This window comes from Saccostrea cucullata, unplaced genomic scaffold (genome assembly GCF_032062105.1).
Source record: "Saccostrea cucullata isolate Sc308-1 unplaced genomic scaffold, CSIRO_AGI_Scuc_v1 ctg3502, whole genome shotgun sequence".
NCBI classification, from domain to species: Eukaryota; Metazoa; Mollusca; class Bivalvia; order Ostreida; family Ostreidae; genus Saccostrea; species Saccostrea cuccullata.
This window is the reverse complement of record NW_026926190.1, coordinates 118,031-143,609: the sequence shown is the minus strand read 5'-3', so window position 1 is coordinate 143,609 and position 25,579 is coordinate 118,031. Positions and strand designations below refer to the sequence as shown.

General features: G+C 33.6%; 2 protein-coding genes across 2 annotated transcripts; both read right to left on the bottom strand.

Moving 5' to 3' along the window:
• Positions 1-7,961: 7,961 nt before the first annotated feature.
• Positions 7,962-16,095, bottom strand: LOC134271033 (3-oxoacyl-[acyl-carrier-protein] reductase FabG-like). Its single transcript, XM_062753298.1, has 9 exons — positions 16,043-16,095; positions 14,786-14,919; positions 14,526-14,618; positions 14,193-14,278; positions 10,475-10,568; positions 10,212-10,281; positions 9,651-9,687; positions 9,109-9,172; positions 7,962-8,396 (listed from the first exon to the last, which is right to left on the bottom strand). Exons 1-9 carry the CDS (start codon positions 16,086-16,088, stop codon positions 8,238-8,240), a joined length of 783 nt encoding a protein of 260 aa, XP_062609282.1. The 5' UTR covers positions 16,089-16,095; the 3' UTR covers positions 7,962-8,237.
• Positions 16,096-20,843: 4,748 nt separating this feature from the next.
• LOC134271038 (protein FAM133-like) lies at positions 20,844-21,401 on the bottom strand. Its single transcript, XM_062753303.1, has one exon. The coding sequence runs from the start codon at positions 21,399-21,401 to the stop codon at positions 20,844-20,846; it is 558 nt and encodes a 185-aa protein (XP_062609287.1).
• Between the last annotated feature and the right edge of the window lie 4,178 nt (positions 21,402-25,579).

Sequence of the window (25,579 nt, the reverse complement as noted above, 5' to 3'; positions counted from 1 at the left end):
TTGTTACATCAACTCGTTTGTCAACATAATTGTACCAACTTGAAATTATTACTACTAAAAAAAAACAATTTACCTTCTTTTAGAAACTGTACATACGTAAAACATGCTCTTGCGTATCGAATAAACTGAATCAACTGAGTGATATAAACTCCGTAAGCAGCCGATGAAGGTTTACGTTCATTATACAGCTTGACATTATACAGCTTACCATTAACGTCTTTTTCAAATAAAATATTCAAATATGAAACAGATGTTTTAGTCCCTGTGACGCCAGAACATGCTCTACGTATGAACAATTACTTTATTGTAAATGACGTAAGCTATGTAAACAACAAGTTGATGAAACAGGGATATCAACAGTCTCGTTTAAAGTCATCATTTTTGCAAATTAATGGTCCATTCATTGATCTTGTCAGCAAATGAAACATATCAATAAGTCAAATATAGACTGACGGTTTTCAAACACATCTCTAGGCCATTAATCACACATTGAATTGTCAACGGATATCTGCATTTTCCCCATTCATGACAAGGAACAGACGGCGGGTGTGAGTGGTCAGTACTCCTTCATAGCACCTGATCCCAACTCTGATGTTTTGAAGGTCCATGTTTGCTCTGTTCCCGATGTGTGTTGTTTAAATGGACTTAACGCTTGATTACTGTTTTTTGTCTCAATAGTCGCCCGCGTGATGCAGTGGTTATAGCGTCTGCTCTAAAGTCGCGAAGTAAGGAGTTGATCCTTACGTCGCGGGTTCGAATCCCACTTTGGGACGTGGAGACCGGTCCTTCGGATGAGACCGTATAAACCGAGGTCCCGTGTCGCAGTAGGTGCTGGCACGAAAAAGATCCCTCCCTGCTGAATGGCCCTGAGTGCCGAATACAGGACAACATTACCAGCTCTCCACAGGCAAGTGGTGGGGTCTCCATATGAATGAAAAATTCTCGAGAGGGACGTTAAACAACATACAATTAATCAATCATTTATCTCCATATTACATTCAGTCTTTTTAAGGAAACATTACAATATTATTCAACGAAATACATGTAAGAAAATAGCAAGTATGATGCATATAAATTTGATAATCATTATGTAGAAAATCAATTTAACAGGGTTTCTTTTTTTAAAATCGAAGGAAGTGTATTGATACAATGAACATACAAAAGTATCCATGACTCTGTCAAATAAATAAAAGCCTTTTCCTCCCTTTTTTGTTTGTCTCGGTTACAGTCCAAAGTATGCGAAAGCCAGAAATGAATTTTTTACAAACTTTTTTACAATTAGATAAAATCCACATTTTAGATACACATGTCTTATTATGTGGGGTTGATTCACTGAATGCTGCAGAGAATGAACGTTTCTTTTCTTTTGTTCAAACATTTATCAAGGATTCTGGTAGATTTCCTTGTTAAATACTGTAACGAATATATGATTTTTTTCTCAACTTTATTTGTATTTATACATATCTGCAAAATGCATCAATTTGTTTACTTTTGCAAATACTGAATAATTTATATAGCATATTTAACTGTGACAATGTAAATGTGTAATGTGCATGTAGGGAGAGGGCGTTATAAGTTTTCAGAACTTGTGCCCAATCCCTTTGTAATTATAATTATTACAATAAAATATGTTCAAACCAGTACCGGAGAAATCAGCTAAATGTAACAACAAAATACAATGGACATGACAAAGATGAGGACCTAGTTTCCTTGACTCTAGTTGGGCTGCCTGGCACCCAATGATTTACTCAAGCTAAATTCAGTTTTAGTCAGTTTAAACATTTGTTATTAATAGTCAGACAGTTTGAAATTCCTCACCTGGTACACTTGTAATTCACATCTGTAAGAAAACAACGTCCATCTTCCCCCCGGTGATCAGTAATTCGTATTTCAAGAACCAACACCAGTAAATCCAATGTTGCAGCCAAACGTTGCGGATATAGGATCATTCGCCCACGTTACATCTCCGTTTGACAAAGCTGGAAGGGGCTCAGCGTAATCTAGAATTATATTGACTGCGATTTGCATTGTGTTTTTAATTTTAAAAATATTGGAAATCAACTGAAAATGTCTAAGAATATATAACCAATAATTAAGTAAACAAAAGACACATACAATGTGTTTTCGAAGTAAATTTGCATCACTAAGAATTCTAGATTTTTACGCCTCAATTGCAATTAAAATTAACATCATATCAAAGATATTTTACAGCTATGTACTTTGTACTTATGTACATTTCATGTAAATCTTCTCTTTTCAGGAAAAATAATTAAATGGGTTTAAATGAAACACTACCTGTAGTTATTAAATTTATTGCTAAAGATATAAAAATGAATTATCGTCAATACATTGGTATCAGAAATATGCAGTTATCTGAGTTTGTAAATCAAGTCCCATGAACAATTCAAAACAATTATAAATTGAAATGTTATAACATACCTGTTCATGTGTTTCAATGCATACTTTTTTTTAAGGTTGTTAGTTTACAAGTTGAGTAGTTATTGCATTAAACCTCGCCGCATTTCTTTTCTCTTCCGTCTGACTATTGGCAAAGACATAAAATTTCATAAGCATGTTGATATCTATTTTTGATTCTTTTAGGAAAATTCTTTAAGTCGATCTTTTTTAATAAAGATTAATATATTTCATTTGCATAGTATAATTCGTAATTATACATTATAATTTTTATTTTTATTCTATACATAGTTTTTTTTATATTCCATTTATTTATCCAAATCAAATTCAAAACAGTTTTCTCATGTTCAGTCTAGAATATTTGCATTAATAGGATAAAGGATTGTATTTAGAACTTGGAACTTCTGAATGCATTTTCAATTAATGGTCTTGTTATACATGTAAATAAAATATAAATCTGGCTTTTATCACACCATTTCCAAGTTATTCATGCTTTGTTAAAGCAGAAGCATTCCTAATAAGCCTCATCAAACTTACAATGTCTGGTTATTTCATGTGAACAAAATCCAAATCATCTGTTGGCGGTTTGACATAACTTTTCTTTTGCCTGAGCAGTTGGCAAGTGAATTTTTGGTTGTCAAAGTTTGCTGAAAGGCATCCATTGAGCTTGGCATTCTTTGAAACACGCATTCGGGTCTAAATTACTCAGAAGTTTGATGGGTAGAGGGAAGTTTTTTTAAGTTTCTTTCCACTTCTGTAGGTAGATTTTGGTGTTAAACAAGTTATGGTGGTGGTTAGATCATCGCCAAGATACGCAGTTAAGAAAGCGCATGCCACAAAATATTCTGTTTTTATTCTTCCTGTATTCATTTTCACAAGTTATTCAATTCAGAGCAGTCTTCAAAAATATTACTAGCCACGTAAAAAGATTTCATAAAATACTTTCAAAATAATCACATATAGTGCGAATTTATGTTTATGATGAGAAAGAGAATTGATCAAGGTTAAAATTGAGCATACTTATCATTTATTAAGGTCTTCCGTTTCCAACGGAAGACCTTATTGTTTTCGTTCGGTTTCTTTTTCCCTATTATTATTATTCCAACCGATTTTGTGCACGCGATTTCTCAGAGATGGCTGGTCCGATTCATGTCAAACTTTTAGATCTAAAAGATATTCAATTGATCTTGATAGGTTTTTTTGTTTTTTGATGACGTCACTTCCGGTCGTGAGATATGGACGATTTTCTGATTTTCAGAGGGTCGGCTTGTCCTGGAAACTCCTCCAAAACGACTTAAGATATTGATTCAAAATTTTCAGTGGGAGTTAAGGAAGGTTTGCTGAGTTGCAGGCAGGTATCCAAATCTTTCTAGCGCAAAAGGCGCCGGAGCTCGGTAGGGACCGAAAAAATGTCTCAGAAACATCTCACAAAATTTCGCACAATTTGTTTCATATCTTCTTATCTGTCAATAATTTGTTAAAACATATAGAAGAAAAGATGTGCAGAATGATAAGTTCTATAATAGGATATCAAGAATAAAGTGCCACGCCACAGCATGATACGCCCGTCAAAAAATTACAATTATAATGTATCTTAAACAGTTAAAAGTGCAGGAAAATCATGTCAACCTTGATTTTAAGATTTCAATGATTTTTACACACCTTAAAAAATTTGTTTATCCATCTCCTGTGGTGTATGCATTAATTATAACAAATATTGCATCATTTATAGATTTCTATACGTTGCCAAATGCCTATCATATTAAACAATATCAAATTACACAACTTAATCAATACCTAATTAATTTTGGAAATAAAAGGCTGGCCATCAAATAAACTGACCAACAGTTCCTCTGTCTAATTCCCATAAGACCATGCTCTGAAGAAATGAAAGAGACAAGCAGCTAGCCTTCCTACATTGAACACATTAATTAATCTTTAACTGGATGCTTGTCTACTCATTACTCCCAAAAGATTATTGGATCTGCACTATCTACCATAAAACATTTTTAAAACATACAAAACATCAATTGTTTTTTTTTAGATTTAATGTCAGACAGTTAATTGTTAATATGCAATTCATATGGACATGCAGATTCCACCCCTACCCCCATAAAATTAATTTTTAAGTTCGTAATACACTGTATTATGTAATATCAAAATAGTTTAATATGCAATATCAAATTAGTTTTAATTACTTGTCATAAAATTCATTTTAAAACTTGGGCTATCCAACAAGTTATTTTTAATCCAACAGGCTTACCCATTTGGCCCAATACTCAAGGGATATAGTTAGCACCGATGCTTTTAACAGCTACTCCTCACACTAAACTCATTAATTTCTCTCTCTAATTTGACATGCAATTTTCTGTTATCAAAATTTTTCTTGACCAGTGCTTGATAATTAGACTCATGGGAGTGGTGGAATTTCTCTAACATACATTATATTTGTTATAGATTGCTGTCAAGTATATGCTAAAAACAATAAGTATTTTCTTGATTTAACATTTTTCTAATAAGGTTAGTGCAATAGTTTTACATTTTTTTGAATGTGTAAATGAATAGAAAAAAAGACATTTTTTTTTTAAAATTCCGTTTAAATTAAAGGTCACAGTGACCTTGAAATAGGTCGCGACACACCTTCTACCTAAGATGCATAAACTGGCCAAGTTTGATGATCCTAAGTCTAATAGTTTTCTAGTTATGGACCAGACAGGATTTTTCCATATTTGGCTATAACTTTTTAATTATAGGTCAGAGCGACCTACTTTTTGTGCGCGACACACCTTCTACCCAAGATGTATCAGCTGACAAAGTTTGATAACTCTAGGCCTTATAGTATTAAAGTTATGAGCCAGACACGAGAAAAGCTAACAGACGGACGGACGGACAGCTAGACAGACGGACAGACAGACGGACATGAAGCCTATAACATAATACGTCCCGTCTTAAGACGGGCGTATAAAAAGGGCTGAGTCTTCCAATTAAGGGCCCATAGGGGCCGAAAGTCTTTCATCCATAACTCTTTCATGATCAATTTTTTGATATACATCACAGAAGCAAAAATACTCATCTTAACGATTTGCAACAATATATTATAAAGTTTAGATCATACGTTACGTATTTAGGGGTCAGAAGGGGCCAGAATGCTAAATCTTTGACGCTTTATATCTCAAAAAGTGGAAATATTTTGATAAGCAATATTGAACAAAAGATGATCAGAATAATGTTCTAAACAATATGCATACTTTGAATTTTTGTAAAACGGCCCCATTAAGGACTTGGAGGGATGGCCCCTAAATAATTCCATACATCATATCTCCATAATGAAAAAAATCTCTGAATAAGTGTTGAACAAAAAATCTTCAAAATCACAGGACCTTTCATTTGATATCAAGAAAAAGGGGCTGACTCGTCAAATTAGGGGCTCAGAGGGGCCAAAATTCTTTCATCTATAATCCTATAATAATAAATATTTTGTTATACATTACTGAAGCAAAGATATTCATCTTAACCATTTGCAACAATATATGATAAAATTCGGATCATATGTTACGTAATTAGGGGTCACAAGTGGCCAGAATGTCAAATCTTTGACACTTTATATCTCAAAAAGGGGGAATATTTTGATAAGCAATATTGAAGAAAAGATGGTCAGAATAAAGTTCTTAACAATATGCATACTTTAATTTTATGTAAAACGACCCTTTTAAGCACTTTGAGCGATTGCCCCTAAATTTTTCCATTTAGAATATCTCCACAACGAAAAGAAATCTCTGAGTAAGTGTTGAACAAAAAATCTTCAAAATCTCCAGACCTTTCGTTTGATATCAAGAAAAAGGGGCTGACCCCTCAAATTAGGGGCTCAGAGGGGCCAACATTTTCTTATTTATAACTCTCTAATGATCAATATTTTGTTATATATTACTGAAGCAAAGATTTTCATCTTAACCATTTGCAACAATATATGATAAAATTTGGATCATATCTTACGTAATTAGGGGTCACAAGGGGCCAAAAAGTCAAATCTTTGACAGTTTATTTCTCAAAAACGGGGAATATTTTGATAAGCAATATTGATCAAAAGATGGTCAGAATAATGTTCTAAACAATAGGTATAATTTGAATTTTTGTAAAACGGCCCCATTAAGCACTTGTAGGGGTGGCCAAAAATATTAATATGAAGCAGGTCTCCACATGGAAAAGAAATCTCTTAAGAGGTGTTGAACCAAAAGTCCTTGAAATCACAAGACCTTTCATTTGATATCAAGAAAAAGGGTCTGACCCCTCAAATTAGGGGCTGAGAGGAGCCAAAAATCTTGCATCTGTACCTCTTTAATGATCAATATTTTGTGATATATTACAGAAGCAAAGATATTCATCTTAACGATTTGCAACAATATATTATAAAATTTGGTCATAAGGGGCTGCAAGGGGCCAAAATGCTATATTTTTCATGCTTTATGTCTCGAAAAGGGGGAGTATATTTATAAACCATATTGAACAAAAGATGTTCAAAATATCGTGATAAAAATCAGAAACTTTAGATTTAATGAAGGAAAACCTAATGTTATTCTCTTTTAACGAATATCGCAGTCAAAATCACATCTCATCTTATAGAGAAATTCAACGGAAGACCTACTCGTTGCTCGTAACGAGATCTCATCTAGTATATAATTATTATCCATTGAACTGTAGAACCTATTGATAAATTGAATATGCGATTAGGTACTTCTGAATTGTGGTTCAAGCAAGTTTAATTATTGGTTCGAAAGTCAGTTATTGCAAAATACCCGGTATAAGCGCCCTTATCCTTACACTTTTTCCAGACGTATTAAACTTGGGGGAAGGGGGGGGTGCATGACGAGTAAAATAAACATCTGTCCTATGATGTTGTTATATAGCCTAAGACAGAATTTATAAGCCATTGGATTTCTTCACATTGTATCTAAGAATCATCCGAAAAAATACCATCACAATTCATGCAATTAGTTGTTCTCTAGTATACAGTTATTGGAGAAGATGCATGTTTATAATACTTGAAATGAAACAATCACTCCAGCGAGATTTACTAAATTAATAGATTTAAATTTCTTTGGTGTTAAAAAATGCATACTCAATGTAGTACAATTTGAATTTAGTCTACTTTCCATTTATAAGCATTTATTGTTGAAATAAATCAATAAATTCTTTTTTTTTTGGTTTCATCTATCAAACTTCCATTAGATGATAAAATGCAACATATTAAATTCTCTTTTTCTGAAGAACTTCAGTAAAGGGAAAAAAATTGATATACATCTCCATAAACCGAGATGCCCATGGGCCACACCACTCACCTGATCACATTGGATAGGAAAGAGTTATTACTTTAAGTATGTTAGTACAGTTTGCGTTATTACATTCTGCATTGATGTCAATGCAAATTGTAATAATGCAAAAAGCAATAATCACGGTTTATAATTACATTTTGCGTTATTACATTTTATGTTGTTAAAAATCTCATTTGAGCTCTCAGCTCGCATGAGTTCAAAATGACACAATTTTTTCTTTTGTTTTTAATTTTGTAATTCCCTGATTAAATTACAATTCTTCACGGTGCAAATATAAATAATTTCTTCATACTAAAATCACAGACTGTATTTGGAACGAACCTCTTTTCCAATCCCTAAAGCATGTTTTTTCACAAAATTTGCTATATCTCATAGCTTTCCAATTCACTATCAAATAAAAACTTCAACAGAGTAAGTACAAAAAATTCTCCACACTGAACACATTCAGACACACTGGAAATTTTTTTATTGTAACTTTTATGTTTCTCTGTGTTATCGTGGACAGAGTGCATGCCTTCCCCCATCCACTGGAATCTGTACCCCGGTGATAAAGGAAGCGCTGTCGGACGCTAGAAAGGCTATTGTATTGGCCACCTCTTCTACTTGGCCTGGCCGTCCTAAGGCATGTGTAGTTTTAGTACGCTCAAGAAACTGTAATTAAAATCATTAATTTTGAATTTTATATAAATTTTGATACTAATTTACATGTAGTATGTAGCCAAACCGGTATTTTTTCTATTTGTATGAATTTAAATGTTATAGAGTGTGAAATATGCGAGACACTTTCTATTATTTTTTTTATGCTCCAGGATCGATAGATTGAGGTGCAAATTGTTTTTGTCCTGTCTGTCTGTCTGTCAGTCTGTCTGTCAACTTTAATCTTTACCATAATTTTTGAACCATGAGAGATAGAGTCTTCAAATTTGATAAGCATACTCCATTAATTAAGCTCTTTCAATTGACACAAAGGTCAATGATCTTGTGACTTTGACTGTGACCTATATGCTTTTTCGAACCTTCGCCATAATTTTTGAACCATGAGAGATAAAGATGTCATATTTTGGTATGCATACCCCACTAATTAAGCTCTTTCAAATTACACCAAGGACAATTACCTTGTGACCTTGACTGACCTACATGCTAAAAATGTTTTTTTTCGAACTTTGTTGCCATCGGGCGCATAATGTTTTACAAACACATCTAAATAGTTTTGTTTTAAAACAATCTTTCCTGAATGGGTAGCGAGTATACTCTTTACTGTTAAACAAAAAGAGACTACCCAGTAAAAATATTTCTAAACCACAAAAATTTTTCATAAATGTCTCTACAATCAATATAAATGCAAAGGGAGATGAAATCTAACCTTCTGATAGGCCTCCTCATCCATCCCCCCTCTTTTGTGGATTTCTGTTAAGATCACTCCTGGGCTACAAATCGAAAGTTTTAAGTTCAACAATAACACGCAACCATTGTAAAATTCCAAAACAATTAAAAATTTGAATATAAATCTAAAACATAAAAAAATATTTTCATTGATATTTACTACAATGTTTGAGTAAGTCAACATAAAGAATAGTTTATTACATTTTCTTCTATTGTGATGAATCTATATCATTTTGTATCTGAATTTCATTTTTTTCCCCTCTATTTTATATAGGTAATTACAATTTTCAAGATAAAAAAAATTACAAGGATATCTCAAAACCCCTTTCTTGAAACACATATAGTGCTATTCATTGAAAAACACATCAAGCAATCATAATGCACTATATCTAAATTTGTTTCATAAATATGATTAAAAGTCAATCTAGTACCTTATATAAATTGGCAGAAAAAATATATTTGAAGCAGTTACTCCAAAATCCCATATACATGTATCAGTGGAAAAGGAATGAATATACTTACTTGACACTGTTAACTCTAACTTGTTTTGGTGCCAACTCTGAAATTTTATATTAAATACATGTATCAACATGGTGCTGCTTTATTTATGTGGGACATACTCATTGAAAAATCTAGAGTAGGTCAGTGCCCCCCCCCCCACCTTTTCAAAATAATTAAATTTCTATGTAAAAGTAATTGACCCTAGAATCCTCTCCCTCCCCTTAGGAATGGAAACAGTAAGGAGAGTCATGTATTAGTGAATAAAGTTTGACTTTGGAAGTGTCTCCACCTAATCCCTCAACACCACTCCCATAAAATATGTTTTCAGATTTACGTATGTTGCTAATCAATTTTTATCTTTTTCCTTGTTCGTTGATTTTTTTAAATTTTAGTTTTTGTTTATTTGGGGGGGGGGGGGGGGGGGGGGGGGGTCTTTCAAAAATTTCCAAGTCAGATGTAGGGTCCTTCTCCCAAACAGTTTTTTTTTTTCGAATCATTTTTAACAAGAAACAATACTTCCGTATGAATTTATATCAACTGCAGACATTCTTGTTGATGAATGTTTTAATTAGAAACACTGACCTATGGCTGTACATCTGGTGAATTGGTCAACAGCACTTTTTGACATGCAGTGTGCAAGAACTCCTGGAAACTAACAAAAATTAAAAGGAAACATGAATAAAATAAAAACATAAACATTTTTAGTCTGGATCAATCAATCTCAGGAAAATCAGAATATTTCACATGTAAATCTACTTTACATACATATCTAGTATATAAACATTAATTCCATACAGATGAGTTACCAACAAGAAAATCTAAATTAAGAATATACTAGTACTCACAGATCTAACTCCATTGACACTAGATACATTCACTATGCTTCCTTTTGTTTTTATCAGATGAGGAACTGCTAGCATGGTCAAGTGATAAATAGATCTGAAAACACAAGTAACCAATCATAGAACAATTACCTACAATTTGTTTGCTACTGGAATAAATAAAAATCAATATGTTTTATTTACCAGTTTATTTAAATAATCATAAAGAAATATTTTTTATTCTACCAAGATTACTGCCGAGATCAAAGAGATGCCGCGGACCTTATTCTCCAATAAATCATTAATGTCATCAAAAAATTATTTAATCAGAAACATGTATCAAACCTGAACAATTCAAATGTATATTTGGCTGTAGTATGAAATACTTGTTTCGACCACATCAATGTGTCGTATTTTGCAGTTTAAACACTGTAAATTGCATGAAGTTGCTGATGAATGTCAGTTTTAATTTTTAGCTAAGCGGGCTATTCTACGGACCTCCCTACACATTTAAACAATGTGATTTTAGACTAGTCCCAATAAAGCATTACAACAGGAAAATGAGTTTAATTTTGTTATTGTATATTCATTAAAATTAATCAATACATATTACAAACAAATTTGTTATTCAAAAAGGTTACTTTTAATGCAATGAAAGCTCAAATTGTCTGCATTCCATACACAGGTATAACTAGAACTGTCCAACAGGGACAAATACCCCCGCTGGGTTTTTCAGAGTAGGTGCCAATTCAAAAAATATTTTACGGATCTAGAGGTGTTCACTATTGTCAAATAAAGTGCCCAGCCAAAGTATGATACACCCGTCAAATATTGTTCAATAATCATAAATTGGTTAGGGTGCAAGAAAATCAAGTAACCTTGATTAACAGATTGACACAGATTTCAATGATCTAATTTCCATTTCTTATCATGTTTAAAATATTGTACATACATCTCCAAGAGACTTACAGTGTAGGGATTAATTAAAACAAATAATACATCATATAAATTAATATAATATATATTAAACTGGCTGTGTTAGAGCACTTAAGGATACACAAAAAGTTTCCAAAGTGCAAAATTTAATTACTTGTAATTCTTTCATTATCAAAGATAAAAGTATATATCATTTTAAAGCTTGTTAAATTTACTATTTAATGAGTCTAGTTTAAATTTTCATTTTTATCTTATTGAAAAATTATTAATATTTTAATGTAAATATTAGTGCATCTATATTTTATAAATCAACTTTTTTGTATTCCACCTCTCAAAGTCGAAATTTTGCCTCAATGTAGATTAAAGATTGAACTTTAAAACCGTATCTCAGATTTTTGATAAATCTTCTTATTCCCAAGTTACATCCATTTGGCTTTCAATGTTACCAATTTATGAGCCTAATTCTACATTTCCCCCAGTAATTCGAGAACTGAGCAAGATATCAAAAATCTGAGATACGGTTTTGTGAACACACATTTGAGACGCATTCTGGCCAGTTTTCAGAGAAATTGGTCAATAAATAAGGGAGCTGAATCCTTTGAAATAATACCATCAACTGTCTGATCTTACTTTACAGTAGAGGGCAAAAACCCATTACACAACAAAGTCTGCCAAAGCTAGAAATATATGACACCTTGGAGATTCAGCTTTGGATACCTGTCACTTATCCATATTTCCTATGCATATTCACAAGAATGGGAGGTTCTTTTCTTTATTTAGGTGCTTTTAATGAAGTAAAATAGGTTCAATTCTGAATCAGAAAGATTTCCCGGCAAAATGGCAAGAGCTAAGCTCCACCTCCTATTTCATGGTCATTAGTGACCTGTAAGATCTCCTTCCCTAAATCTAGAGTCCCTGTAGTTTAATTAATGATAACCTTTGTGTGGCTAGTGAAGAATTCCCCAAGTGGTCACAGTGATTTATTGCTCCTTTCAGAAGCAGGCAGTAACAGACCAAATCAGAAGCTTCAATAACGGCACATTCACATGTGTTAGTGTTTATGTTTGATTATTGTTAAATAATTAGAAAACCATTTAATATTTTTATGCATTATAAAGCAGTGATTAGCATTGTTTTCTTAACCAAAAATCTCAAAATTGACAAAAATCTTGAAAAAAGCCTTTGGTGTATCCTTAACAAATATCCATCTGCAGCTTTAAATTGTTTATTGCATAGTTTGTGAAATAATGGAAATGCTACAGTCTAACAAAAAAAATCAAAAATTAATTATTCTTTAGACTATAAAATTCTATGTGAGACATTTGTTGCAAATATATAAAAATTGAAATGTAATTTTTTTTTTCAATGAACACATGTATAATTAATTTTAATTATATTATACAGTACTAATTCAGTTTTAATCATACACTAAAACATCAATTTGTTTTAATTACATTACACCAATTGAAAGATCTTTACCTGGACTATAGCCATCAAGAACTCTTAATTAACAACTAAACAACTATAAGCTACTGGCCATTTCTTTTTGCCCAACTCTCAAGAGATAAATTAAGATAACGCTGCATGATCAGATCTAGGTATGCTCCTGCCAGTTAACTCCCGACAATAAACTCATTAATTTCTCTCTAATTTGACATGCACATTTCTGCTATCAAAATTCTCCTTGACCAGTGCTTGATAATTATGCCCATGGGACAAATTGAATTCCTCTCAAAACATTAATATTTGTTACAGAATTTGCTGTAAATTATATGATGAAAAAATAAGTTTTTACTTAATTTAGCATTTTTAAATAAGGATTCAACTATATTTTTACATTTTTTTAGGATTATGAAATTTAAAATTTTAAAGACTTAGTTTTTTAAACAAATCACTTAAATTAAAGGTCACAGTGACCTTGAAATAGGTCGTGACACACCCTCTACCCAAGATGCATAAATTGTCCAAGTTTGATGATTGTAAGTCTAATAGTTTTCTAGTTATGAGCCAAACAAAATCACAAAATAAAAAAAGAAAAAACTCCTGTAAAATGCAGAAAAATCATCCAATCATGATGAAAATACCAGGTGCACACCTTCATATGGTGAATAATAAGTGTATAAATTTTCAGACAAATCCATCCAACAGTTTCCGAGAAACGGTCCGGACAAAATCTTGTCTACAGACGGACGGACAGACAGACGGACATGGTGATTCCAATATACCCCCCTAAACTTCGTTTGCGGGGGTATAAAAAGCAAACAAATTTTCCCTCTGGTGTTAAATGGAACCGAGTAATCGAGACATGGTGACCTAATTCTTTTCTCTGTAGAGGAAACGATCGCCGTATTTTAGGGATCGATCTTAGCAGAATAGAAATAAAGTCCTTGTTGTCGTGAATGATGCAGGATAACCTCCTCGGTCTCGAAATGTTGTTTGAAATATAAAAGCTTCGGCTAACGCCTCAGCTTTTATCTTTCAAACAATATTTCTCGACCTCAGATGTTATTCTGCAACATTCATGAAAACGCGGACTTTATTTCTTAAATACTTAGTTTTTATTTTTAGCATGAAATGTTCAAAATGTCTTTAAACGTTAATTGATATGTAAAACATTTGTCAAATACTTCAATTTAACTTGAATAATTCAATATGTATTTTATCACATTATTTTATTAAAAAACTTACATGTATTTGTGTATGTTGACTATTCAAATCATCCCTTTCATATTTTTTTCATAAATATGTGTGCTTTGTGCTCTAAATTATGAAAATGGAAAAGTATTGCACCAAAAAAACCCACAACCTGACGTTGATATTCATGACTTCATCATACTGCTCTAGCGATGTTGTTTCTATGGTTCCACTTTTTACTATTCCTGCATCATTAACCTACAAAGGATAAATTATTTATACAGGTTAATGAGACTTTTTCTTCTTACGCTTTTATTTTTAACAATTTTTATATAGACAAATCCTATGCCCCAATATTAAATAGAAGGGTATTTACTTAAATATAGTTTTATTTCCATTTAACTCACTTGAAATATAGTGAATAAATGTATGTTAATGTGTATTGTATTTACATTTATTTTTTTTTTTTACTTATTAATAAGGATAATTATAGAATGTCACCCACCAGAATGTCTAATTTCCCGTAATGTTTTACGGTTTCTTCTACAAGCTGTTTCACAAAATCTTCATTGGTCAAATCACCAGCAAGTGTAAAGGGCTATAAAAACAACATAAAAGTTAAAAATCTGTCAGTTACATATATACATATAGGAAACCAGTCTGTCCCTTTCATGAAAGTGAAAAATACTCAAGTTTGTAAGTTTTTTTTATAGACTTGAGCATGTTGAAAAATTTTTTTTTTATGAATATTAAAGTTTTACAAACCTTCTTTCCATTTCCTTTCTCACATTCAGCTGCTGTTTTATTCAAATTTTCTACATTTCTACCAGTAATGGCAACTTCTGCTCCCAATTTACAAAACAAGATGGCTGTCCCTGCACCAATACCAGAACTGGCCCCTAGAAATCAAATACATGTTCAATGTACTAATTATTAAATGCCATAGTCATGCTTAGTGTGGAAAGTTCAATGTACCAGCAGAAAAAAAGTAATGAGTATAATCTTTGACCTGTCCAAAACTTCACAGTGAAATGTATAATTATTATATTGTCTATATATTTGTAAGTGAGCAATATCGGATTATCACTGTTGACACAAACATTCTTTTGTGGACTGTGAATGTGTAACAAAGGAAGGGAATCATTTTCTGACTTCCAGTAAAATCAAATATTTTCATCCAGGGGTCAAATTTTCATGGTTTAAGCAAAATCTCTTGGTTTGTGGGGATTTGAACTCGTGGATGAAGAATTGTTGAGTAGTTATGCATTTAACATTTTACATTTTGTGGTGGACATGAATTAGTGGGTTTCTGCATACCTCAAAAACAACGAAAATTAACCCCCCACGAAAATTTGTAATTTCACAGTAATTAGCTGAGAGTACCTGAACTTCTGCCCTGGCCTGCAATAGCGTGAATGAAATTTACTGGACACAAAATGCCTAACAATCATCAGATACCCAGGGGCAATCTTGTCCTTTTCTTAACACCAGTGGGCTATACAGGGTCACTTCATTTTATTGGCTACTGCACATAATCGAATCACAATAGGAATTGACTATTCTCTTTAGAGAAGTGGACAGGCTTTTGCCTACATGGGTTTAGGCAAATTAAAGCATGTCCACTTCTCTAAGAGAATGGGAATTGACATGATTAAATAAACAAATCATGTTACGTTACATACACATGACTTTGTATGTACATGTATCATTGTATGTTCAGCAATGACCATAGTAATAGTTAACTTACTGATTGCAAGCAAAGTCACCGCTTGGTTTGGCAGTTTAAGAGATGTTCTCCTATAATTTTCTTGCCTGATATTTGATGCCAGGGTTAATTTGACTTTATTACACGTTTACTAATATTTAAATTGTCATCTGTGGGCGTCCATTCAATGTATCAACCATTTTCATTAAAAATGCGACAATGTGCATCAAATACTGCTAAAGGTCATAAAAATATATAAGACATCCTTTCTATTTATCGATAAAGAATTGCCATGTTTAAACAAAGCGTTGACATACCTGTAATAAGAGCGACTTTTCCGTCCAATCTTGCAATTGATGCCATAATTTACAACCGGATCTTGAGAGTGCTGCATAATAGTGAAAATTGTAACCGAAATAGTGCTCAATTCCGGATTTTGGACAGAAGCTCCGTTGTACTATAAAGACCTATAGTTATATATCTATGATCTACTGAGGGAGGGGAGGGGTTTTTATCTCAAAAAAAAATTAAATATTATATTTTAGATTACCAAATTACGAAAGCACAGTCCATTTTCGTAGGTTAAAAATATTTTTTTGCGGTAGAACGCGAAACTTTCACGAAAAACGCGCAACTTTCGCGTAATAACGCGAAGCTTTCGCGTTTTAATAACATTTTGTGATTCTCAACTGATGCTGTTCATTCAGTTCAAAGTCTATACGAGTTTTCCAAAGGTTTTTAATGAAAATCTTTGCATGGAAAAGCACAGGCAAATGTAGGTAATTACCCCTTTTTTTTATTTCTGTACATGTACTATAAGGTCGCGCAGTTGTAAATTTCAGAAAATTCAAAAACGACACAACAAAACTGGGAGTTACATATTGCCTCTTTCCTTTACCCTCCACACCCAATGGAAATAGGATTTTAGAATTTGGACAGTACTGATTTATTTTTTCGAGGGGGGGGGGGTGCTACATGTACTGGTCAGAATCATGAATATCGGGAGTTTTTGTCCCCCTCGCAAGGACCATTAAATTCCTCTGTCATTCTGTCTGTCACAAAAAAAAGAATGTCATAACTTTTGAATGCATGAGAAGAGATACGGCTTAGGGCTTTCACATGTACATATGGATGTATATTACCTGCATGTGACAGGATCTTTCAAAATGTACTATTATAATTATTTTTACTGAATGATTTAATATCTTCTTTTCAATACATTTTTACAGCAATTTTATCTTTCCTTATTTACTATAACTTTTAAATGAGAAGTAAGGTTTTAAATTCATACTTGACCTGTACATTACCTGCGACAAGATGTTCCCACGCAGACTTATATAATATGAACCTTTTTTTGTACAAGAGATTTAATAATTTTTTTAGCAAAAAAAAATTAAATACAGGGTTATACTAAAGTATACATAGATTTTACAAAGATGTTTTACGTATCTTCATTAATTAAAGGAAGAGGCTGTAAACTAGACGCACTTGGTTTTATTATAAAAAAAAAATGAACAATGAAACGTGATGTAAACATGCATACATGTACGATATGTACATGTGACCTGTTGTTTGCATTGAATTCATCACCATGTCAAGTTCGAGGGGAAAGATTGTAATCCCGATTTTGTTTTTTCTTTTTCAATTAGGCTACCTAAATAATAGAATTTAGCATCTGAACTAATAAATTTTAGACGCACGACGTGTACAAACTATAAGGGGGGGTTCGAACTGAGCATCGAATCTTCCGTATAACATCTTTAAAAAAATTATGTTGACTCACGCCAGGATATAACCGAATGACTTGGAATTAAAAAAAAAACTATAATTGATTGGTCCAATAACCCACCAATTTACACCCCATTCAGCAAGATCCCGCAAATGCGGCAGTGTTACACCAAATCTTCAGTAGAGTAAACCAAATATGTGTACTAGTGATACTTTTATATCAAATCCTTTATGGCCAGAAACATGCACGCCAACGATAAAAGGAATTAGAACGATTTAGTGACATGTTCATTACCGATATGTCTTTTAATTTAGTTTTTTTGTTCATTGTCATACAGTGTGTATATGAATAAATTACAGTAAAATAAATTTGCAACCTATACGTGAATAATCATGTACAAAGTCTTTTTAATTACCAATACAAGTTGAAAAACAATTTTAAACTGAAAATGTGACATGCACATACAATGTTTAAGTAGTATTAATGGGGATCGTATTTGGCACTTTTAATGGTTCAGCAGCTCGATTCTTAGCGCAAACGTTTGTTATGCGTTGCAAATTTCTATGGTTTAGTTCATGATTATAAATAATCAGAAAAATGTTTCTTTGGAAAATTAATTTTTCAAGAATGTTCAAAATCATAATTAAAAATTATTGGTTGTGACTTAGTTTGAATCTACTAACCAACACCGTAAATTTTGGCGATTATAATAATGCCAGACTTAAAACACTAGTGTTTATTACTTTTTCATAATGTTTCGTATATAAAGCTTGTATCGAAAAGTTGCAAAGCAGAAAAATAAACAGCAACAAAAAAAAAAAGGTAACTTTTCCCTTTCTTTTTACCTTTCCTATTCATATGTCTTATCGACTCCATACTCCTAGGTGGAGTGGGGAGACGTTAACTCTCTCTTACTCAGCTTTCGAGAGGTAGGAGTGAGGGAGAAAGTGGTGGGAGAGAGAGAGTGGAGTGGGAGTGGTGAGAGAGAGGGAGAGAGAGAGAGTGGTGGGGGAGAGAGAGAGTGGTGAGAGAGAGAGAGAGAGAGAGAGAGAGAGTGTGGGGGAGTGAGAGAGAGGGAGAGAGAGGGGTGGTGAGAGAGAGGGGGAGAGGGAGAGGGTGAGAGAGAGGGGTGAGAGAGAGAGGGGGGAAGAGGGAGTGATGAAAGGGAGAGAGAGAGAGTGGTGAGAAAGAAAGCGGAAGAGAGGGAGTGGTGGGAGAAAGAAATTAGAGAGAGAGTGGTGAGAGAGAGAGAGTGGTGGGAGAGAGAGAGAGTGGTGAGAGAGAGGGAGTGGTGGGAGAGAGAGGGAGTGATGAGAGAGAGAGAGGGTGAGAGGGAGAGGTGAGGGTGAGAGGGTGGGATGAGGGAGGGGAGGGAGAGGGAGTGATTGGGGAGAGGATGTGGTGAGAAAGAAGGAAGGGGAGGTAGAGTGGGAGATGAGGTACATGTATACATTAAATTGGTAAAATTAGTTTTTTAAGTACTGTATAACAAAACAAAAAAGGAAATATTTCCTGATTAAAATCTGGAATAGGGGCTGGGTGAAGTTGAACCAGAGACCCCAAATGCAAAAACAGGTCATCACACACCACTAGGCTATACAGACACAATTAAGGACAAACATATGTATGCCACATAGTTTGAACTTAATTGCCTTTTTCCCAGAAGTTGAAGAGTTCGAATACATCAATATAGTCTTCAACTTTGTGCTTCATTTTCAGTGGCGGATCCAGAGGGGAGGTTACGGGGGTTGCAACCCCCCCCCCCTTTGGATTTGCAAAAAAGAAAGAGAAATAAGAAAATTCCAATATTTTGGTGTGTTTTTACTATAGAAAATGTAAGGTGAAAGGCTACTGTTGTAATATATAAAGAAATTCGGTTGTAAAAACAAAATAAAACCCCATCCCTTTACAAAATAGGATTTTCAGGTTCGGAGATTTATTTTCCTTTCTTTTTCAAAAATTTTCTGGTAATGTATACAAGTACTTTTTCCCAGATTGATCAACGTTCCACTTTCAAAAACCATACTCCACCCTGTATCGATATTCTATTAAGTTATTTAACTATATGTATGTGTACAACGTACGTTTTAACTGTTCTCGCCTTCAACCCCCCCCCCCCCTTTTGAAAAATACTTCAACCCCACCTTTGAAAAATTTCTGGATCCGCGCCTGATTTTAATGTCTATTTATACTGTTGTATATTATTCCAAAATAAGTTTGGATATTTGTATATTTTACTATGAATTATACAAAAAAATTTCATAGAATGATATTTCTGTGCAATTTCGATGTGTCTGTCGATATCTAGCTGTCTATCCGTCCGTCTGTATTGGATTCTGTCTGTGGGTAACACTTTCGTTTCCACACGATATCTCAAGAAGCCTGTGAACTTCTGCAATGAAAATTTACATAATAACTTCCAGTGGCCTACGGCAGGTCCCTTTTTTGATTTTGAGGTCAAAAGGTTAAAGGTAAAAGTCATCAATTTAAAAATTATGTCTGTTTTAACAGTTTCCGCATTAACTTTGAGCTTTTGCAATGGTATTTTAAATCACAACTCTCTATGGCTTAAAGAAGATCTCTATTGAATTTAAGGTCAACAGGTCACAGGTCAAGATCGTAAATTCATACATTTTATATATGTGCATGTGTTAGTAAAACTTTCTTTTCAGGGCGATATCTCTAGAACCTTTTGAGTTTTGCGATTAAATGTTACACCAAAACTCCCTCCGTTCCCCATCGCCCTTCTGTACGCCCCTCCGTTCGGCTGCATTTCTGTCACACTTTCATTTCCAAGGGATATCTCAAGAAGCCTTTTAACTTTTGCGACTTTTAAAAATTCTACATGACAACTCCCTATGGTCTAAAGAAGACGCCTACTGATTTTGAAGTCAAAAGCCTTAAGGTGTGGTAGAGGGTAAACTAGACACGCTGGTAAAATTTTGACAGTGTAGAATGTGATGTAATCATTAGATTTAAGTTCGTCGATGGCCGAGTGGAAAGGTTCTCGCTTTGCAAGTGAAAAACCCCCGGATCGATAATGTAATAAATATTTCATATTAAAAGAATATTTTAAAAAATGAGCAGTCAAATCTTTATATCCATATTTGCATTTTTTTTTTTTTTTGCTTCAGTACATAATTTAGTAATTCTGCAAATTCGGAGAAGGGGGAAGGTCAACCCTAATCTGAGCATCCTCCCCCGTTTTTCCTTCAGCGATGGACACATATTCTTTGAATAAGCTTGTCCTCAAAATGTTTGAACCTGGTTTATTATCAAAATATGATTCGTTTCAGTCATCTTGTACGAGAAAAAACGTGCGACATAAAAGTTTATTCTGTCTCAATATTTACAGGAAGAATTATACTTAAGTATTTATATAATGTCTTTCAGTATTCAACATCAGAAGTTTCATTTTGTCCACTTTCTTTTTCTGGCGATTCCTCATTTGTCTCGCTAGGTTTCCCATCAGTGATGTCGGTCTCTTGTTCCGGTTTTGTTTCTTCCGGTGAATTGTCTTCCGGCATTATAATTTCCGCTTCCTCTGTAACATGTGCTTTCTCTTCCACTGCTGGGCATATCAATAAAACTGGTTCTTCCTGCTTTACAACGCAGACGATCGCGACAGGTTCATCAATTTCATTGTGTTGGATATCTAAGGAAGCTTTATCACTGCCTTTATCCTCAAACACCTCGCATTCTGCTTTATCCTTTTTCTTATTTTTCCGACCTTTCTTAGACTTCCGGAGTTTTTTGGGTTTCCTTGGCTTTGAGGCCTTATGGGAACCGGAAGAGGAAGAGGAGGAAGAAGAAGATGACGACGAAGAGGATGATGATTTAATCGAGTGTCTGTCCGAGTCCTCTGTTATTTTTATTTCTGGTAAAGTTTTTGGACTTTTTGATTTTCTCCTTTCGTATGATCTTTCAGTACTGTTTGAACACCCCATTCTTACTCAGGCTTGATCTGAAATTAAAACAGCATATATATGTATACTTAACTATAGTACAAATGGAAAATGTGTACTGTTATCTTTTTTCGCAGGGGGGGGGGTTAAATTTCATATTTGAACATAAAGTCATCGGATAAAAAAAAACCTTGACAACTCTATATTTTGATTATTTACCAAACAAAAGGGGACATGAAAAATCATATCCTTTTGAGAGGTATGAAATAAAGCAATGGAGATAAAAAAAAATTATTCTTTAAAAAGAATTACATGAAGAGTAATAGGAGCATATCTCGTATAGCGGATTTAGGATTCATTAAAAATGGTTGACAACAGCTAGGGGTCGGGAGGCCACCCTAAGATCTCCAGTGGATCCAGGGTAAAGCTCAGGTGAAGACAATTAATGGTGAAGCCCTGCTGCAGGAGTGCTGTTTTTTTTTTGTCTTTATTATTATTGAAGGAAAACCTTTCTTATATAATGAAATCGACAGATATTAAATGATACAATACTAAGAATGCCTAAATGTGCAAGCAGAACACCATAATACTTACATTTTTCAAAATGCTTTTTAAGCAAATATATATACATGTATCGATAAAAATTCAAAACCTGAGTAGTAATAAAACATTGAAACATACGAATACGAAATTAGGTACTGCCTTCTTTAAAACTTTATGTCTAATATACTCGTTAAATTTTTGCACTCGATATTCTGACAGTTACATTTAAATTCATTCCACAATGATAAAATATAAAATAAAAATAAAACAACTTACCTTTCCGTAAAAAATTATTAACATTTGTTTCTTAGGCAAACTTATTCGTTATTTATAAAAATGGAATTAATTTAACTGCATTTCATTGTTTAATTTAAAGTTCAAGTGACCATAAAGGTATAGGAGTGCGTGATAGGATTAAAAATTAAATACTATTAATAAGATTTACATTTTAGATATTATCAATCCTTTTAAAGTAAACCTCGTGAAAAGTGCAACATATTCAGAGCGTTTCATTTATCCAATCAACTTTATTCTCTTTGAAGAAGAAGGATTGATGAACGGTTAATTTTTCATTTCATTTCAAAGTATGCCTAGTGCATGGGTGTACAGGTAGCTGAACGTCATCAAAGACGAAAATTTTAAAAATGTTCCACATCGAAGTCTCATCCCTGTACATGTATATTCCCAGATTTTTACACACGTCATTGTTAGGTAGAGGTCAGGTTTGAAGTCTGGATAAATATGACAAATACGTAATACCGGGAAGCAGGGGGTGATTACCCCACCCCTTCCACCCAAATTCTTTCTTAAAAAAATTCTTAACTGCTAATCTATAATAAATATGTTCATCAAAATATGATTCCAACGCCTTTTATTGCAGCATAGTCATTTTTTCTCTTAGTAATGTAACCTACCAAGTTTAAAAACAAGTGGGAACAAGAAAAAGGAACCCCCACCCCCCAACACAACTTGCAATTAGAAAACACTCGGGCTTGATTCCAACACCAGAATGTGCAGAGCATTTAATCAGGTGAGTCTGTATAAACGAGGTCCCATGTCGCATTATATATGCATTAACACTAAAATTTAAGATCAATCTCTCATGCACTCCTCAATGGCAAAATAGCTGGGTTCATTTTTCATACAAAAAGAGTGGGATTAGATTATCTAATAATAAAATGTTCGAATTATAAAATGTTCGTAATAATACATGTACATTTTGTATATTTTGAGGAGAGACAGGGTTGGGGTGGAGACACATGTATGAATCAGATCACAGGTATGTCAACAAAATAATTGTGTTTTTATAAAACAAGAGGCCAACGGGCCTTATAGGTCACCGGAGTATTGTGCAACAACTTTCAAACAATTAAATTTGGTTCATGTTTTAAACCAGAGGCCATGAAATTCGCAATTCACAATTTTGAAAGAGGCACCATTGCTTATCATAATTATAGACTTAGCATGCTTACTCTATTTACTTAATACCCAGAGGTAGATCAGAGTAACATCAAGAGAAAATGCACTTCCACTTTATAACCAGTTGTGCACCTCATCCCAAGGAACCACTGATCCTGGGGCCACATATTTCAAAATTTTGCAAATTTTATCATAAAATGGTTGATTAATACCAAAGAGCAGATTTCAAAGCATTAATTTATTTTCAGACTTTGTACCCCCACCCTCACACCCGACCCAGGGAGGGGGGGGGCATAAAAAATAACCATTTTGATAGATGCACCTTTCTTCATCATAAATATAATTATATACTTGGATCATTTGCATTGGATCATTTGCATCAAACCCAGGAGCAAAGAAAAGATTTTCAAAGAATTAATGTATTTTCACTAAATAATCAGTAGAGCCCCGCCCTAACACCAGAACCCCTGACCCTGGGGCCATTAAATTCACAATATTGGAAGAGTCACTCTTGCTTGTCATAACTATGTACTATGTTTATTTAATACTCAGGAGCAGAGAAGAAGATTTTAAAAGAATTAACGCATTTTCACTATATGATCAATAGAGCCCCACCCAACACCAGAACCCCTGACCCTGGGGCCATTAAATTCACAATATTGGAAGAGTCACTCTTGCTTATCATAACTATGTACTATGTTTATTTAATACTCAGGAGCAGAGAAGAAGATTTTAAAAAAATTAACGCATTTTCACTATATGATCAATAGAGCCCCACCCTAATACCAGAACCCCTGACCCTGGGCCATAAAATTCACGATTTTGGAAGAGGCACTCTTGATCAACATAACTATTTACTTACATAGTTTATTTAATACCCAGAAGCAGAGAAGATTTTCAAAGAATTATTGCATTTTCATTATATGATCAATAGAGCCCCGCCCTAACACCAGAACCCCTGACCCTGGGGCCATAAAATTCACAATTTTGGTAGAGGCACTCTTGCTCATCATAACTATGTACTTAGTTTATTTAATACCCAGGAGCAGAGAAGAAGATTTTCAAAGAAATAATGCATTTTCACTATATAATCTATATAGCCCCGCCCTAGCACTAGAACCCCTGACCCTGGGGCCATGAATTTCACAATTTTGGTAGAGGACTCAATGCTCATTACATTCATGCCAACAGTTTGCCTGCTTGATGTCCAGGAGTAAAGAAGAAGATTTTTAAAGATTGCAATAATTTTAGTGGTTTTGGCCCCACCCCTCAGGCCCCAGGGGGGCGGGGACCATGAAATTCAAAATTTTTGTTCCCCTTCACATAGATGTTTTATACCAAATTTGGTTAAAATTGTTAAGTTGCTTCAGAGAAGCTGAAAATGTTCAAATGTTAACGAATGACGCACGACACGCGACGACGGACGAAAACGGATAGCAATAGGTCACCTGAGTTACTCAGGTGACCTAAAAAGAAAAGAAAAGACCAGCTAGGATTTTACACTTTAGGGGAGGGGAAAAGGGTCTTTGCAACTAAGGTACACTTAGATAGAGATAAGAGCCTAAAGATTCTTCATACAAACTGGCCAAAAAATAAACACCAAAGTAAATCTCAACATTTATTATTCATAAACATTATCCAGATAGAACAATCTATAAATTTAATATGGATCCATTGTATAAAAGAAAATAATAAGGATTTTTACAAACCACTATTGCTAGACAGTATAAGAATAGGATAATAACAAAATTCCAATCATATTTTTTTCATAAACAAAAAATAAATTAATACTACATTTAACAGTACATGTACAGTTATAGATACGACTTCAATCAAAACATATGCTGTAGAGTACAGAATGGAGATCTGTAATATCTAGTATGCTGGTAGTCATGCACAAAACAAAGTACTCTAACATTACAACAGAATAAATACATACTGAATCTCACTGATCCCACAAATTCACTTTCCACTTTTTGTTGCAAGGAAAGAATGTTTACATTCTGAAACATAGGTAATCAGAGATTACAGAGCTCACCTCAACGTGTGTTGTCTTTAAGTAAGGCAAATTAAGTCACACAATTAATTAACAAAAAGTGTACATCCAAAAATGCAAAATTTATGCAATTTTGATACTTTGGAATAGACCTATATAAAAACTTAAAACTAGTTCTTCATCATAAAAATGTAATTAAAATCCAGCATCCGAAGCAAGATTGAGAGTTTTCATCCCTTGATGCATCATTTGTGCAACTGGT

Bases quoted from the DNA above. Each gene is read 5' to 3' on its own strand.
- LOC134271038 (XM_062753303.1), bottom strand. From the start codon at position 21,401: ATGGGGTGTTCAAACAGTACTGAAAGATCATACGAAAGGAGAAAATCA.
- LOC134271033 (XM_062753298.1), bottom strand. From the start codon at position 16,088: ATGGCATCAATTGCAAGATTGGACGGAAAAGTCGCTCTTATTACAG. The intron at 10,282-10,474 runs GTGAGTACTAGT...AATTTTTGTTAG, and splicing joins GTGTCAATGGAGTTAGATCT to TTTCCAGGAGTTCTTGCACA. The intron at 9,688-10,211 runs GTCAGTGTTTCT...ATAAAATTTCAG, and splicing joins CACCAGATGTACAGCCATAG to AGTTGGCACCAAAACAAGTT.